Below are 17,711 nucleotides of genomic sequence, written 5' to 3' on the forward strand. Positions count from 1 at the left end.
ATTTATTGGAAAGTGTTTGAAGCTAGGCTCTCTTAACTGGGTCAAAGTTGGAAACCCCAGCAACAACACCTATGATCACTACAAGCACAACTCCACCAGCAGCAATGCTGAGCAAGAAGTTTTTCAGAGACGGCGTAAGCCCAGAAGTCCCTGCAGCCTCAGCCATCTCAGGAATCACCATGGAGGCTGTCAATGCAGCAGCTGCTAGGCCCGTCGCTGCCTTTTCTTTCAAAGAGGCCTCCACCTTGAACATGCCCTTGGGCTTTGGCTTCACAAAAGCAGCTTTCTTTGATGACTTCAATGGGACTGATTTGAAAAGTGCTCTGCGTTTTGGGTTAATCTGTTTTGGGTCGAAGACATTAGTGGCATGGCCATTGAGGCAGAAGCCATTTCTTGGGTCTAAATTTTGCTTGGTACAAAATGTTGGTGGTGTTATTTTTGAAGAGTTGGGATTGATAGCTTTAGATATTGGATGAGAAAATGGAGGCAAATGAAATGGTGGGTGGAAATTAGAGATTTGAAAAGCTGATGTGCCACATCTGAGTATTCGTATGTGGGTAAACTCTGCCTGGGATTGGAGGATAAGGCTATCCCCTAGATTTGATCTGCTAGAAACTGATTCATTTTCAAACTTGAATTCAGGATTTCTTTTGAGAAAGCATGCATGGCACTTGGCAAATCACATGGTTTACATTTTGGATTTTCATGGCACTAAATGAATAAGGAAAATCATGGGGTCAGGTGGGATTAAAATACATAAAGTGTCATCGTTTTGCGAAGTAGGTTGAATAATCCACATAGTCAGGCGGATATGCGCAAGAGAAAATTGTGTACGAAAATCACTACCCTTCTTAAAACAACATGCAGATTTCTAAAGTCACTAGTCACCGCCAAACAAAGTGCAGAAAATAGGAAACAAAAACTAAACAACATTTCATGCCAAATTCCTTGCTAGTCCACAGCAGTAATCTGAACTAGCTACTGAAACTAATGTACTTAGTAAAAAATCCTACCGGCAAAAAGAACAAAACCATCAAAAGGTCTTCCTTTTACCCCGCAAGAACTTCATTTACTGGCAATAGCTGCATCTGATTTAAGCTTGAGTGAGACGAACTTCTTGGGGCAGCAGATTGTACTTGATTTGGAGCTCTTCCAACATTTTCTTCAATTCGATGACTAGTTCAGTTCTCCGCTTATTCTTTTCTCCGAACTCTTGAAAGTTCATTGTGTGAGTGACATACAGGGCCATCTTTAATTTATTGAGATTTTCGATTTCAGCCACTACCAGATTGTGGTTAGGATGCCAATGCTGCGAGTTACTCTCCAAATGACTGAACAAGCAAAATGAAATTGCAAAGGAGTAAATATAAAGGAGCAATAGAAATTGATGCTAGACTGTTAATTAAAACTTTTTACTCAAGTGAAATCATGTGTGAATGTGCGGTTTGCACAACATAACAATTGTGATTATTCTAGTAGCGTAACATATCAGTTTATTTGACAGGAAACTAACATATATGTTTCTAGACCTGTGCTAGCCCGTACATAAACCAACAAAAGATTTGATTCACTCACTGTTGTATTTTCTCGTTCAGCATGCCTATCTTCTCCACTGTTGTCGAAAAAGCAATGTGGAATTCGACGATGTCACCCATGTTTGGACTTCTATAGTAATTGCTGATGGCTTTTGTGGACAAAACTGAATTCGGATAGTATACCTTCTCCATATTGAGTTTCAAGAAGACTGTATTTAAGATGTTCATCTCCTCAACCATCAACTGTCAGGTTGCCAGGCATTAGAAATTTGATTAAGGAAACCGAATGTAATGAAACAAGAGTTGAGAAAGTTACCGGAACACCATCAACAACACAGCGGTCACCAACATCAAATGGGTGCATTACAAATACAAAAATTATAGCTTCAAATACAGTCTTGCAAGTGTTTCCAAACATAAAAGCTGCAACTACGAGCTGTGACGAGAGGAAAACAAGCACTTTCGTGGTTGCAATTTCCATCAATAAAAGCCACACTACAATGGTAATAACAACCAGGATGCCAGTCACAAGTTTGTTCAATTGCCTTACAGCTGTTTTGGTGTCGTTTAAAGAATGAGCTAATGCTTTGCGACCATTGTAGACCTTCACCTGCAAAAGCCGGAAGGCAAAAAATACTTCACCTCTTTATCCGAAAGAACTTTCTAAGGCGGACCACCAACAGCTCAATTATGTACATGACTGAGGACTGCTGCTGTTTTCTTATCTACCTTGTGGTTCAACATTAAACAAAAATGGACTCCAAGTGCAGACGCTAATGAGTAATGGTGAAGGGAAACAATGTCTATAGAAACAGACTCAAGTTACAAATTCCCTTTCTCCATCCCCCACCATATGTTTTTAGATTGTAAGGCGTGCATGATTTTAAAATAAAGCATGTATGTGTATGATCAAGGAATAACACTCCATGACTACAGAATCAATAAGTACAATGTGGAAGTCCAGACACATGAAAATAAAAGGTCTTACCACCCAATCCGTTAGAGATTTTCGGTCAATATGTCCAGCCTCATCTGTGTCAAACAGCGGAAACACAAGTTCCACCTCTTCTTTAATCATGAACCTCATGAGGTCCTCCACCTCAATGTACCTACTCAGATGTAAGATGTGTAAGAAACACATGAAAAGGCACCTATATCACAAATAACAACTAAACAATAAGGTGGTTTTTCTCACTTGGAATCCGGTTGTGCGACGTTACGAAAAATGTGATAGGCAGCGGCGGTTGCTTCCATCTCATTAGTAATCTCCCCATCCGTCTGTTCAGCTCCTCCCGCTTCCATCTCATCCAATGTATGGGAGATGGTGGACAGCCCTGAACTTGAAACTGCGTCCACCAATACCTTCATGGTCCAAGCTGAAACCTTCTCTTGCTTCATCTTCTGAAGCTTTCCCATATCAATCACCTCTTTCTCCTTCCCAGCCTTAGCCTTCTTTGTCGTCCTGAAACTCACTTGCCCAGTGCTCGGACATTTCCCATCTCTCACAGCCTCCTCTATAAGTGCCGGCCCTGAAAGTGTCTGAAGAACATACTGATGGAAGATTGATTCTTGGATTCTATCAAAAAAGGTGTTCACATGGAAACTAGATGCTAAAATCTTAAGGAACAAAGTTTTTAACAACCACAAAAATGCCCCAACAAGAATGGAAACAAGAGTCCATGTGACATAATTCAAAATCTTGGTGTAAGTCTTTGATCGCTCGACCCCCCGATTGAACACCAATAGCCATGTGAGAAGAACCAGAGCCAACCAAATCGAAACCTGAACGCTCTTTTTCATGCCATGAACAAAATACAAAACCTTTTTCCTCAGCAAGAAGTTCCTCTCAATCACAAAAACTATGAAATGCATAAACCAGTTTGTAACCAACATTCCACAGAATATCACCATCACAAGCACACACCACTTCCAAATTTCCAAGCCCCAAAACATACCATTCTTTACTTTCTCGATAGTCAAGCTAGACACTAAACAAGCCAGAAGTACCAGAAAAGTACCCCACTCAAGCAAGACCTTAGTTGTCATTTTCACTTTCCTATGGTTATCTCTACTCAATTTAACCTTCTTGTAAATCTCTTCATCCTCCTTCTCTTTGATCCTGCCTGGAGACGGCGGTATCCTCCCACTCCCGGAGATTGAAACACTCCTGATACCTGATTTATCATTTGGGGAACGCCTATTGAATGAACCCCTATAAGGGGAATTTGCCCCAACTTGATCTTCTTCAAACATATTGTGATCAATGCCTACTGAGGGTTCACCAAATCTTGACTTGGGTTTCGAGTTAGTTGACCTATTTAGTGACTTTCTCCTAGCAAGACTCTCATTGCGGGTGGGAATCTTGGGAGGCTTACCAGGACTGGCTCTCGAAAATTCAGGTGAAGGGGAGCTCACTGGGACCGACTTAGAGAACTCACTGCTGGACTCAGCCGATGCTTTGGCGGGTGAGCCCACTTTGCTTTGCTTGGGAGCTGAATATCCCGAGCCTTTTGAGGGAGATCCTTTTGCTGCATTGATCTCTTCGCTTCGAACTTCCAGTACAACTTCACCTCCATTGGAAGAAAGCTTCTCCGACATGCTTACTTCCCCGCCTTTCAAAAGCTTTTCTCTCTCTATGGCCTTCATTGAAACCCTACCACATCAAACTTCACAAAAATCTTGCATTAAACCCCAACTAAACAAAACACCAAAATCGGAATGGCATTCAAAAATGCGAATTTTCCGTACGCTTTTGGTAGATAAATCCCAAGTTCCCTCTTTTCTTTCAGGATTAATCAAATCTTTATTTTCCTAATTAAATATTGAAGATTTATATCAATGGCTTTCTAACAACACCATAATAAACTAATTCTGATCAAACGCTGCAACATTAAACATCACAAAAAGCTTTCACTAAACCCCCAAATAAAGAAACCATGGTACACCAGAACAAAATCACATTTAAAAATTCTGACTTTTCAAACCCTTTTGGCAGATATATCCAATCTCCATCGTTTTATCCAAAGATTAATACTTTACAACAAGTAATCTACTTCTATTAACGTAACTGGAAAAGAAGTTACCTTGGCGCCAAAAAGATCAAGTCAATCAGTACAAAGTGTCTAAAACAGTAAGAAATACTACTCTTATTCACCTTAATATGTAAATAATCAGACTCACCACACCAGAGCTATTCACAGAGCAGAGACAGCACCCCACCAAGGAAAAAAATGGAAGATCATTCCAGCAAGTTCTTTGATTCAGTAGTGCAAAGCAAGTGGCTAACTAGATTGAAAACAAAAAATTCAAATCCAAAAGAAAATATAAAAATTTTGATCTTGTGGGTTCTTGGGTGTTTGAAACTTCGGCGATTGATGCTTTAAATACTTGAGAAGGAGAAGAATAATGGTGATTTTATTAGAGATTGGTTTGCAGTTGCAATAGTATGTGATAAAATAAATATTAATAATGTGAAAGTGAAAGAGCAAGGGAGTAAAAGAAGGTGCGCAGACAAGTCAGAGAGGGACAGAAGATATGAGAGAAGGTCGAGAGAGGGTTCAAATGTTTAGGAAATGCAAGTTCCTAAGAATGCATATTAATATTGTTAACCACGTGGGCTCCTTGGATATAAATAAGGAAATTTTAATGAAACATTTCTGGTACTGTTTATTTTTAATGTTAAGGATATTTTTACCTTAAAAAGTCATTTCTGGTACTATTCACTTACATATTTATTTTGTCTTTTTTATTAAAACTAAAGTTTTTTAGAACTTTTCGTTAATTTTCCTTATAAATAAACATGTCAGAAAATTAAGGTATAAGATAATGATCTTAGATCTTCCACAGTAGGTTGGAAAAAAATAAGTGGGCTGCTTGGATACATTGAATTCATATGGAAATTACATTTTTACAATGAGCTAGAAAATTTGAGTGTGACATTAATTGATTGAATCGTAAGTTCAATATATATAACTCATTAATACGGTACTAATATATTAAACTTACACTAATGTAGCAGCAGTGTTGCAAAAATCAAATTCAAAATATCTGATTCCTACATAAAAGTATCATACTCTTTTAAACTACTGTGAAAGACTTTGGCAAAAAAATTGTAGATTGAGTAATTAACCGCGTTATTTTTATATCTAGATTTACGTTTTTATATGGTCATCTCATAACATCGCTAGGGTCAAAAAAGAAGAAGGTTGGTAGAATGTACCATCGGATGTGATGTAATGAATTAAATGGTTTGGTAAAGACATTGTATTATTATGGTAATGTGATGTAATGAATATGAAGTCAGCAAGGGTAAAACTGGAATTTGGATGAAGAACAAGTAGGGTTTATGAGTTAATTATGCTTTAGTCGTAATTATGGTGTATGCGCACTAAATGTCTGATTATTTGATTCTTGTCATTTCATTTAATTGTAGTTAATTTTCATATTAAATGTTAACTTTTTAATTTTTGTTTTTAAAATAACCAAATTTAAGTGAAAAAAAACATGTGACAGATGATTAGATATATGGAAGCGTACAACATAGTTTATGATGGTGAGTAAAAATGCTCCCTACAGAGGCAGGCTCAGGTGCTGTGGCCAACCACAAAGAAACAAATAGCAATACAATCCCATTACGCAACAGTGGTCAATGAGAGAAAGTTGTTGAATGTTATTTGTTTTTACATTTTTTGTGCTAATTATCTCCATTACTTAATTAATATTCGATTAATACAATTATTATGGTTTATCTACGTGAATTAATTGACATGCAAATCTCTGTTTAATGCAGATAAATGAATGACCTCAGATCGGAGGAGGATGGTGGGGAGGCCCACCAAAATAATACAGTGGGCCCAAGTATTTGGAAAGATCTTTGATGTTGGGTGATAGGTACAGTCCATTTTAATTATTCATAGTCGTAGACTCGTAGTCCTAGTGCTACTTTCGCCCACCTTTGGCCCAACGATAAACATGGATTCTCTTTTTCTTTTCTTTTTTTCTCTCTTTGAATAAACATATGTTTGACAAAAAAAAAATCATTGGGTCTCATGTGAGAGATCAGTACAGATCAAACACGTCAAACAACATAGGTATTGTCAGCAACTTGTTAATTATTACTGTACAATTCATCAGGTGTGAGATTTTATTACAAAAAACCTCAATATAAGTTGAAATTAGTTGAAATGGGATATTTCAACAATGTTCTCTGTTTGTTTTTTTCTTCTTTCTTTTATGTTGTTTTCATTTCTTGAAAAATACTACCATATTAGCCTTTTGCTTTACATGGTGCTCAATGCTCGAATTTCTTGCACGTACGTTAGTTTGATGCAACTTAGATTATTTATTCATCTCTCGCTATATGTAGAAGGTTAACATTTTCTATTAAAGTTGTTGTTGTACATTGTTTGTATGACATTAGTCTACGTTTCATTCAGAGTGAACGTTTATGACATCCTGAATAAGATAAGTATTTCGTAAATTTAATGTTGTTTTTTGTCATTATTAAGAAAGTATAGAACATGCTATTGTATGGCCTGAACCGCAATCATGCTAAATGTAATAATGTAATTTACCTTTAAAAATAAGTTTACGGAAGTTGTAACATTTTGTGTTTTAAGTACACTTATATATTTATACGTAGAAAGGCGAGTGGACGACATGACTCGAGGCATCAAAAGTGAAATGGCCAAAAACGTCTGCTAGCCATATGCAATCAGTCATGGTTTTGATATCTTGGAACTTGTATTATTGCAGTTTGAATAATAATACAAAGAGTAATGATAGAAAAATTAAATTTATACATTAAATTTAGGGAAGTGTTATTGGCATTTTAAATTTTTCATTATGCACTTCTCATAAGTGTATTTTTATTTCTTAATATAGAAAGTTTAGAATGTAGAATGAGAATTTTGAAGTACTAATAACAATAGCCTAAATTTATAAACTAAATGAGAGATTGAATTCTTATTTAAATGTTGATTAATGTATTTAATTTTTTTTATGACACAATATTTAATATTTAATTTTAATTTTCTTAACATTATCATAATTTAAAAGGTAGGTAGGATAATAAATCCTTGATCAATCCATGAAACGACAAGACAAAAGGCCAATATTTTAAAAGGAAGGGAGTGAAACGACATGCAAACTTTTTACCTTTATCGTTTTGTTTTGTGTGATTAATAACGACGTGTGAGGCATGATTTGCAATTAAAACGTCGCTTTTGTGTGCATCAACTTTATCTTTTAAGGGTTGATTGCAAAGTTAAGACAAATGCAATACGAACTTGATTACATCAATCTTTTGTGAGTTTATTTATTTATAAACTAATCATATATTTATTCAACTACGGTCTTCTGGAAGTAATGGTTCTCTCTCTCTTTGGAGAAGGTGGGGCATTTTTGCACTGTACATCGACCGATTATGTAGAGCTGATCTCGCTTAATCATCTTTTATTTAATTACTTTATAGTTTGTTAACCTAAACTCATTGCTTACGTACGTATGAAACCCAATAACTTTGACTTTATGATATATTTGATCAAAGTAACAAAAGGTCGAGACATCAATAATATCCTAATTGCTTAAATGAACGTCCAAACTGATTGGATTAACAAATCCAAACTGATTAGATTAACATTAACATAAGCAAATGGTTGTTAAACATCAATAAAATAATCTGTTTTGAAGAGCCTTCAAACTGCTTGTAATGGCGGCAAAGGATGGTCTCACTGACGCATCTGCATTCCATGAAAGGCAAATTAGGTCAATTAGTTCCCCAAGTTGCCCATCACGATCATCAGCCAGTTTTGGCCTTAGGTTCTCCTCCACAACTTCCATTGCAATCTACAGTGAAAATCACTAGTCGATTAGTATTATTTTCCACAAGATTAATTCGATTATTATTATTTTCAATTACTTATTGTTCATGTCATGTTTTAGTTAAAAATTTAACCGGCATTAATCACACATAAGCGATACATCATTGTCAATGCATTGCAAATTTAGCGTCATGCATCACCAGAAAATCTCTCCGTACAACTTTATATATCCTTTTATTTCCTTGAGATAAGGTGGGTTGTTTCTTACCTTAATGGGACCATAATCCTTCTCAATATAAGGATAATCTCCAGTTATAAGCTCATTCAATAAAATCCCAAAACTGTATACGTCGCATTTTTCGTTATAAGGCTCGCATTGGATGACCTCAGGTGCCATGTACACATAAGTTCCTGCAAATAATTAAAGGTAATTAACGAACAGATTAAGACATAAATCACTTAGTTAACACATATATGTATGAATAAATCAATCACTTAACACACAAATCCTCACCCGTTTCGCCGGTGAGTGCCTTCTCTTCATCACTCAAGAACCGAGCATGACCAAAATCTGCAACTCGTACATGCATAGCATCGTCCAAAAATATGTTGCTAGGCTTGAGATCACGATGAATCACCATAGGCCTTTGTCCATGAAGATACTGCATGGCTAGAGCAATCTCCAATGCCCTAGCGACCCTCTCTTTGAGCGGAGGAAGTGGTATCATCCTCTCTTTTCGCCTATTTCCGGGGCCGTGAAGCCACTCCTTCAGTGTTGTGCTCATGAACTCCGTCACCACCCAAGCATAGTTAGGAGGATCGAGGCATGCACCCATTAGCTGAAGTATGTATGGATGTCGCTGCCTACGTAAGGTGTCAAGCTCTTGAGCGAAAAATGCGACACCATTGTCGTTAGTTTCAAAGAAATCAGGGTACATGCATTTCACTGCCACTTCAAGTCCATGCCATGTTCCTTTGTATATGTGAGCCGTACTTCCCTGCCCTATTTTTTCGTCAATCTCAATCTGATCCAATTTTCACCATACATGAGTAGATACGTTACCATAGGCTTTAGGAAATTTGGCAAGTTACATTGATCAAGACTGTATATCAAAATTACACATTCATATACTAAGTTTACTTGATTAACAATTTTCGTTGACAATCTGACAAGATAGCATGTTAAACCATACGAAACATAATGTACAAATTTTAAATTTGGGTCACAGAAGACCTACCTCTCCTGGGTGGATGTACCATCCATTTAGCTGGGCTTGCTCAGTAACAGCTGCTAGATCAGAAGAATGGTGTGGTTGAGTTGCTGGAAATTGTGGGGTGGCATTTGGACTTGAAGTGGCAACATTGGAGGAGGGAGGGCATGGTTGTGGGCCAATGTCTTTGGAGTTGTGAATAAGGTTCAAGAATCCATTATCTTGGGCTACTTGTAGGCAGTGGCCAAGATAATCTTGTGTTCTTTCCATCATCTTCTTATGCATAATGTGAAGCTCTGTCTCATTTAGGACTCTCTTTTCCAGCTCTGCCACCTTAATTTGCAGCCAAAACCCAAAATATGACAATTCAATTCAACAAAAATAAGTATTTGGTTTCATAATCTTGTGTACTACAACTACGTGTTTGTTAAAATAGAAAACTTCATTTTAATCCTTGGCAAAGATGATTTTTTGATTAAAACCATGAGTAAGATCAAAATCTAATTTTAGTCCCTTGATACATTAATAGCCTCATTTATTAATTATATTTTGATTTTTAATTATTTATCTTTTTCTTTCTAATTTTTAATGTATTAATTTTATTTCATTATAATTTTTATTTTCATTTCATTCATTGTAATATATTTTGTTGTGAACATTTAGATAAACTAATTTTTGTTATACAATATATTTCGATGTACTTTATCTTCTTTATTTAGGTATATTAAATTCATTATAATACATTTCGGTGCATACATTTAGGTATACATATTTCGGTACATACATTTCGATACAAACATTTAGGTACATTAATTCAATATAATACATTTTCGGTACTAACATTTCGGTGCATACATTTCGGTACACACATTTAGGTACATTAATTTAATATTAAAACATTTCGGTGCATATATTTAGGTACATACATTTCGGTACTAACATTTAGGTACATTAATTGAGTCTTTCAAATTTGAAGAATGTTAAATAAAATTAATAAATTAAAAAACTCTTTTTTGGTCAGAAAATAAATTAAAATTTGTGTATTAATAAATTTAAATATTTAATGGGAGACATTAAATAAAATGCACATTAATTATTTTGAATTCAGGACACATTAGGGACTAAAATCAATATTTAATCTAACACCAGGTTTTTTTAAAATTTTAATCTTCTTGAAGGATTAAAGTTCAAAAAACCCTTGTTAAAATCGAATTGTTTTCTCCAACTTTATATTGTGAACACCAAAAAGCTCGTCTACGTTCATCACACTACGAAAATTTGAATATGTAGTGACGAAAACAACATTCCAATCATTTAGAATTCAGCACTGGAAAAGTTATAGAGATGGGATTTTTTTTTCTTTTCTTTTTGTCAAACATAGAGATACGCATGTTTGATAGTAATTGTGAATTTTCTTTAATTTAACATCCACATTATTACGTCTTATTGTTTATTTAGTGTAACAGCCACTTATCAAATAGCTTTTATGCGGGACCAAAGAAACATATGGTACACGAATATTGGGCGGTATTTGACAAGCATATATACCTGTTCACCAAACAACAAAAAAAAAAAAAAAAAACAAGCATATACCTGCTGCTCTAATTTAGAGATCATTGGATGGTGGTTCATAGGAACAACGTTAACTGACGCCGAACTTGAGCAGCCATCCGTCCCTTGGCAACATCCAGTTGAGGTGGCAGTGGCGATGTTAGTAGGCACTACTTGCTTTGCACTACTTGAATTGGTTTTCGCCGACTGTGGAGGCCCAAATATGGAACCCTTCTTCTTGAAATAGTTCATGCTATTCGGTTTTCCTATATGCCAATTACGATTAATTAGTGAGAATACGCAAAGAGGGGGAGCTTAATAATGGTTTAATGGTGTTTATAAGGTGTCCCAACGTTTGTAGTTTAGTTCATGCAATAAAACAATCTGGGCGGATTTTGTGATGTCAATTATTTGTTTTTATACAGCTTATGTTGATGAGGCGATAAAGTCTATGAATATGAGAAGGGATGCCAAGAATTACAGTCTGGGCGGATTTCACTACTATAAATTATGCGGATCCTTCTAGTAGTAGCTATGGACTTGAAGCACAAAAAATTTACAATATTACCACAAAAGTATTGTGAAGACAGAGAGATTGATTCGAGATAAAGAGTTGTGCTAGCGTCAGTCGCTTTTTAGACACAACAATATCTCATCATTCATTGATTATTGTAAGATTTATGTTTCATTGAGAATTTAGGTTATGATTGACCCGAATGAGATCTATCTTGCAATTATATATCAATATTTGAGCTAACATTGTACTGCTCAAATTGACGCTAGGGATACCCTTCGACAATTTGAATCGACGAAGTGTCCAATTAATGAATAGGTAATTAGATTGTCATTGCTCTATGTTTAAATGTATGCAAGTATATGGGGATGGATAGAGAGGAATATGAATCTTGAAAACCCTAACTACTGTTATTACAAGTAAGTGGTCCTGCAAGAACTTCAACTCTTAGGTCACAGAGCATGACTTTTGTAGAAGAAAGGAGAGGACAGTGGTGCTAACAAACAATTATTGTGGAATTTTCACCTCGGGATCGACAATCACTCATTAGCTTTTGTGACTTTGTCTTTTACTCTTTCACCACCCGAATAGCCAAAAAATAAAAGCAGTGGAACCTAGTCTAGTGAAGACCGAGGAGGAGGAGACTGTGGACCATTCAACGATCGTAATCTTGTTGAGAGGAGCTGGCCCTCCCTCAGGGCGCAGGGCTCAGCCTGTCAGTCTGGCGCCCTTTTCCCCACTTCCACGCGGGTTTGTTCAATATATTTCACAGTTTGATTAGAAGAAAAAGAAAGCATGCATGTTGGATAGAAGTTAAACCACACAAGTAGGGATAGAGCAACAGTAAGAACAATGTATTTACGATATAGAACGTCTTATAAAGTTCAACGTACGTATTTGTAAATGGAAGGTGGAACTTGATTCCTTTTTTCCCACGATTGACAACTTTATTTAACTTGAGAATGTTAAATTACTGTGTATATTTATAGGGTAGAGTTTTGCAGACTTGATTTGACTAGTGAACTTCATCTGCAACTTAAGATGCCATAAAAATTAAGGAAAACTAATGAAAAGAGTTTGGAAACTTTGAGTTTTAATGATAAGGACAAAATAAAGGATAAAGTGAATAGTACCATGATTGACTTTTTAGTGTAAAAATGTGGTTTTTCGTTAAAGTGAACAGTACCGGGAGCTTTTCGTTAAAGTTCCCTAAAAATTATGCAGAAAGCAGCAAAGAAATTAAGGAAGCACAGTTTTTGAATTGAGCAATACAACTACTACTGAGATCCATTTTTGTTGGTGAAGAAGAAAGGTGCATATTAAAATATAAAGAAAAGGATAACACAACAACTTGCATAATTATTCAACATATGGTTCGTATTTGAACATCCTCGTTTGATTTACACTACTCAGTTTGTACTATGTTTGAGAAAATCCTGAGCTCAAATCTAAGGGACGATAGTTGTTGATTTTAAAACATTGCTTATACTGCACATCATCAATTTTCATCCAAATATGCCTATATTTTTATTTTGTTGACGGAGATACTGAGTTCAAATATGTCGTTGATAATAGTAAATGCGGTCATGATTTAAAAATATTGTACTTGGAGTTATGAATTACGAACATGATTAGTGATTTGTAAAACCTAGAAGCTAGAAACTGAGGATGGTCCAAAAGTGGTAAACGATTTCTCTCCTGCTTCCTCCACACGCCACCCACATTACTCTTCTAATTATTACCAGCAACTCCCCACCACCTCACCCACTGTAAGGAAATTACCCTAAAATAACCAAAATTGAATTCATTCGTCAACATTTTAATCAAATTGTTTAATAATTTACTGATACATTTCAACCCTTGGAGCCCTGAAGTTCTGTATCTGACTCCTTGAAGAACAATACTTCCCTTATTTCCGAAAAGGTGGAAAGTCTAATCATTCCCTAAAAGTTAATGCTGCATTATTTCTACCTACAATAAGAATAATCGAATCATTCATTCTCTTTATCATTATTCAAATATATCTTGAAGTTCGAGACCTTTTAGACATTTATATATGTCTAACAAAACGATTATGATAACAAGTGTTGACGGTCAATTTCTTTGATTTATATGAATGAACATGGTCTTCAAATTGGAATAATTTTTCTAGAAAAGATATTTAAATAGAAAATTTCAATGAATAAAGTTTAGTCAGCCTTGTTTTTAAGTTAGTTAATCATATGATGATGCTAATTTTGACTTAGAGAGAGATATATTTCAATTCTTGGCATCAAGACTTTGAGACCCAGAGTTGAATCTGCATGGTCATCACGTACCACTAATCTTGTATATTAATAATAAGCAATTATTAAGCATCTTTCAATTTGATCGTGCTCGATCAGTTAATTTCTTAGTCGCCACAGCAAATCATCAGTCCTACAACTCGTCCTCGTGTCCCCTCATTTTTTCACTACTTGATATAATAACAAAAATGTAGCAACCTGCATTGGCATGGCACTTCTTCACAACATATTGTGACATATAATAAATAAAAAATATATAATTATATGTACGTATAGATGATTGCCACTTGGCGGCTGCACTTGCAAAGCATATATGTATAAAGGGTAATGCTAGGGAGACCGAATTTTTAAACCAAATGATGTAGATGTTAGTGATTGAATTATTACTTAAGTACTGATTAACATGCTTATTTCTTATTGATGACACATCGTTTAAAAATTTAATCTCTCTAGCATTTTTCATGTATAAGTGTATTATGTAACCATAGTTCATGTACGTGTTTCGTTAGGAAAGTGAAAAAGAACAGTTGGAATTTGAAGAGATGGAGAATCCATGAACCCAAAGACCCGAGTAGGGGATGATGAGATGGGGATGCTAACGCTACGTTCAAGTAACCAGGGTGCCAATTTCCCCAAAATCCAAAATATATTTACAAAAATCCAATTCCAGAGAGAGAGAGAGAGAGAGAGAGAGAGAGAGAGAGAGAGAGAGAAGAAGCAAAAGCAAATGCTTTAGGACTTCACTTTCTCTATTCCCATGGGCGAAGATCTGCCTTTGCCTTTGCCATCACACCCCCATCTTTTTTTTTCTTCATAAATTTCATCTCATTTCATCGTAAATGTTCTTCGGCGATCACTTAGTGATTGAATAATATATGACAATTAGATTAGACATCAATTGTAGAGAATATATGTACGTAATTTTATTGTTTTAAACCCAACTCTTGATGTCAAAATCAACGATGAATGACTATGTATCATTAATCACCAGATAACCAAGAGAACGGGACTATTTATTTCAAATCATTTCTCAGTTTCTTGCTTTGTCGCTTGCTTGTGATCAGCATCATAGAATCTTTTCATTTTTCTCTTGCTCTTTTTCTTTCTTCTACCACCTTTTTTTCCCGTTCCTATCAAGCTGTCTGTCAGTCTCCACCTGAGTGTTTGATCATGATCCATAAGGTTGCGAATCCCCATTCCCACCTCTCTTTCTTTTCAGAAAAATCAAACTCTCTGTTCCCTCACTTTTTCTCTTTTTTACATCCCGCAGATTGCCACCTTCTTATTCTTTCAAGCTTTCTTTTTCCCAACACAAAAACAAATAAGGTGCAAGAGGCGTCACTCATTAAAATTTGCCGAGTTGAATGAGAAATAATCGCTTAGAAGTGGGTTAGTTCAGTTGGCAAAGATAATGTCTCTGCTTTTTTTTACTCGAGATCAATCATTTATCCCATAAATTAGAATAACTTATAATATCATTTAATCCTGTTTTATGAAGAGTCACGTTTTTATTTCCCCTCGTAAAACCAATTCGATTAATTAGTAAAACAAAGAGAGAAAACCAAGAACAAATCTAGTTCTATACTTGTATTTGCTGTAATGAAACTTGGAAGAGGAAAAAAAAAAAAACCCTACATTGTTAACTACATTATTAAGCCATTAGCAATGGCACGATTTGTACGAACGTGTGTGGTTTCGTACACCGGAAGCTCTTCAAGGTACCTTTCTTTCCCGATCACCGAAAGGTGATCAAGCTCGAAAAGATCCGAACTCGAACAACTAGCAGCATCATCGTCATCACCTTCATCACCGTCACGACAATCTCTGCTCACTAATTCATTCTTTACTTGGTTCCGACGGCAGTCTCTCAAAATCTCTCTGGCCGCTTCCTCAACTCTTCTGCTTTTCTCCAACACTCGAAGCTTAAGCTCCTCCTCCGCTTTTCTCGCTGGCGATCGACCAATTTTCCATGCGGTCGGAACAGTGACCGGCATTAGGGTTTGATCCTCCCCTTCGTACAAGCATTTGTGTCCACAAGGCCTGCAATCTTCGTCAACGATCACACTCACCGGGCAGAAATGAACCGATCTTTTAACCCCATTTCTCAGTTTTTCTCTTGTAGATGGTGAGTTCTTACTCAAACATGATCTCGAGAACGAAGAGGCCGAAGAACATGTCGAGTCTTGCCCTGATTTCAGTTTCCTCTCCGCAACCGCTTCCTCATACCCTCCAATTGATGAAGTGCTCTTTGTTTTCTTGGTCTGCCCTGCAGTGAAGATCGAATTGAGGAAATTCGCAACGCGACCGCCTGGCGAAAGCGGCTGTTTCACTTTCTTTAGGTTGCTGTAAATCTTCAATGCCCTCGATTTCGACTTAATCATACCTTCATCGAGCTTCGGAGTCGGATCCGATGCACAACTGTAGTGGTAGTCATCGAACATGTGCACTTCCCTCTGTTCATAAAACAGAGTCCTCTGTTTTCTCACTGTTTTTTCCTCTGATTTCACCGACCGGGTCGAGACGCTGGTGCGAACCGGTTTTGGCCGTGGCGGTGCGAAATACGAGGACCTCGACTTAGACCCGAACATAGAATCCGCATCCGAGGAGGAGAACCCACCGGAGCTCGAATCAGAGGAGCTAGAGGTGGAGCTGAAAAACATAGCATCGAGATCACGGTCTAATTTTCGGTCCAATTCACCCAAATGCTGTCTTCTTTGGCCACCAACCTTCTGGCCAACCTTCTTCTCCATCCATTTCTCGATCAAACAAGCTCGGCGGAGGCTGGCCATCTCTTCTTCTTCCACTGCTCTGCCGCTTTTCGCACCGCTTTTGCTTTGTTTCTTCGGCATTGTTTCGTTGTAAAACATCGAGTCCTCGCGGTTTCTCGGCGATCCCTCGTCAATCGAACGGTAAATTTTGTCGAGAAGAGAGGATGAGAAAGAAGGATTTTTCTTTTCGTGCCTGTATCTATCTTCCCTCGGCGTATTTTCCCACCTTGACATTTTTGTTTGTTGAGAAATAGGCTAGAAAAATGTATAATTTGAGGTTTTTAGCTACAGAACTGTAGCTTTGGTGACTTTTTTGTGTCGGCTGGGAGAGAATCAAAAGCTGCAGTGGAATTGAAAATAAGGGAGAGAGAGGATGGGCAATGTTTGAGCCAAGCGACCTAATTGGTAATTCGACGACTCAATCTTAATGTGTAATTCTGCTTGCCTAATCGTTGCTCATGACATTACAAAAAGTGGTACAAAAAGTGGTAGAATTTTTGGGAATGAAGAGAAGGACGCATGAACAAATAAAGCAATTGATGCCTGCCTTGTTGTTTAGAGAGAGAGAGAGAGAGAGAGAGAGAGAGGCAATGAGAGCGAAGTGGCACGCCTTGCAGATGGAGTGAGGAACAGGGCAAGAGAGACGAGGGTTATATAAAGCTCGACACGCGCGTGCATGTCCACCCCAACTGGAGCCAATGCCAGATTGGCATCGGATGACGTGGCTTGAAATTTGCCTTTTGATGTGACTAAATTGCCCCTTCCTTTGACCAGGAAATGGCGGTCTGACCCTTTGATGGCTCAACCTTCCAGTTCGAATTTGAAGCCGTTGATCGTGTTTGGAGGAGGACAAGCAGACAAAGCATTTGTAAACGACAATTGCCGTAAACCCTAGTAATAATTGGCGGGCCCACGTCTTGTTGTGAGGTAAAGATTTTTATTTTTTACATTTTATTTTAAGAAAAATTAACGAAAAGTAAAAAAAAAAAAATTAGTTTTAATGCAAAACGATAAATGAAGGTGTAG

The 17,711-nt window shown here is 36.7% G+C and overlaps 3 protein-coding genes and 1 pseudogene across 4 annotated transcripts; all 4 read right to left on the reverse strand.

The window, feature by feature from the left end:
- Positions 1–22: 22 nt before the first annotated feature.
- LOC103455792 (uncharacterized) lies at positions 23–522 on the reverse strand (annotated as a pseudogene).
- Positions 523–826: 304 nt separating this feature from the next.
- Positions 827–5,138, reverse strand: LOC103455790 (mechanosensitive ion channel protein 10-like). 2 transcript variants are annotated; one of them, XM_008395380.4, is made up of 6 exons: positions 4,716–5,138; positions 2,731–4,201; positions 2,524–2,644; positions 1,852–2,145; positions 1,576–1,778; positions 827–1,331 (listed from the first exon to the last, which is right to left on the reverse strand). In XM_008395380.4, exons 2-6 carry the CDS (start codon positions 4,179–4,181, stop codon positions 1,094–1,096), a joined length of 2,307 nt encoding a protein of 768 aa, XP_008393602.1. In that variant the 5' UTR covers positions 4,182–4,201; positions 4,716–5,138; the 3' UTR covers positions 827–1,093. The 2 variants fall into 2 exon arrangements, with proteins under 2 accessions (XP_008393602.1, XP_017178692.1); XM_017323203.3 differs by having other exon boundaries at positions 4,690–5,102.
- A 3,063-nt stretch (positions 5,139–8,201) lies between these two features.
- LOC103400097 (serine/threonine-protein kinase STY46-like) lies at positions 8,202–9,915 on the reverse strand (the record flags this gene model as incomplete). Its single annotated transcript, XM_017322767.3, has 4 exons — positions 8,202–8,381; positions 8,625–8,767; positions 8,871–9,381; positions 9,595–9,915. Coding segments are annotated over 4 exons (1,155 nt in total), but the record flags the coding sequence as incomplete, so codon positions are not given.
- A 5,490-nt stretch (positions 9,916–15,405) lies between these two features.
- LOC103455788 (protein BIG GRAIN 1-like A) lies at positions 15,406–17,304 on the reverse strand. Its single transcript, XM_008395379.4, has one exon. The coding sequence runs from the start codon at positions 16,917–16,919 to the stop codon at positions 15,561–15,563; it is 1,359 nt and encodes a 452-aa protein (XP_008393601.1). The 5' UTR covers positions 16,920–17,304; the 3' UTR covers positions 15,406–15,560.
- Between the last annotated feature and the right edge of the window lie 407 nt (positions 17,305–17,711).

The sequence above is a fragment of the Malus domestica genome, chromosome 15 (assembly GCF_042453785.1).
Source record: "Malus domestica chromosome 15, GDT2T_hap1".
Taxonomy (NCBI): Eukaryota; Viridiplantae; Streptophyta; class Magnoliopsida; order Rosales; family Rosaceae; genus Malus; species Malus domestica.

What these genes read in the sequence shown, in the direction of transcription:
- LOC103455790 (XM_008395380.4), bottom strand. Translation starts at nt 4,181, where the DNA reads ATGAAGGCCATAGAGAGAGAAAAGCTTTTGAAAGGCGGGGAAGTAAGC. An exon ending in GTCGCACAACCGGATTCCAA is followed by an intron (nt 2,645 to 2,730) that starts GTGAGAAAAACC and finishes ACATCTGAGTAG; the next exon opens with GTACATTGAGGTGGAGGACC. An exon ending in AATCTCTAACGGATTGGGTG is followed by an intron (nt 2,146 to 2,523) that starts GTAAGACCTTTT and finishes CGGCTTTTGCAG; the next exon opens with GTGAAGGTCTACAATGGTCG.
- LOC103455788 (XM_008395379.4), bottom strand. Translation starts at nt 16,919, where the DNA reads ATGTCAAGGTGGGAAAATACGCCGAGGGAAGATAGATACAGGCACGAA.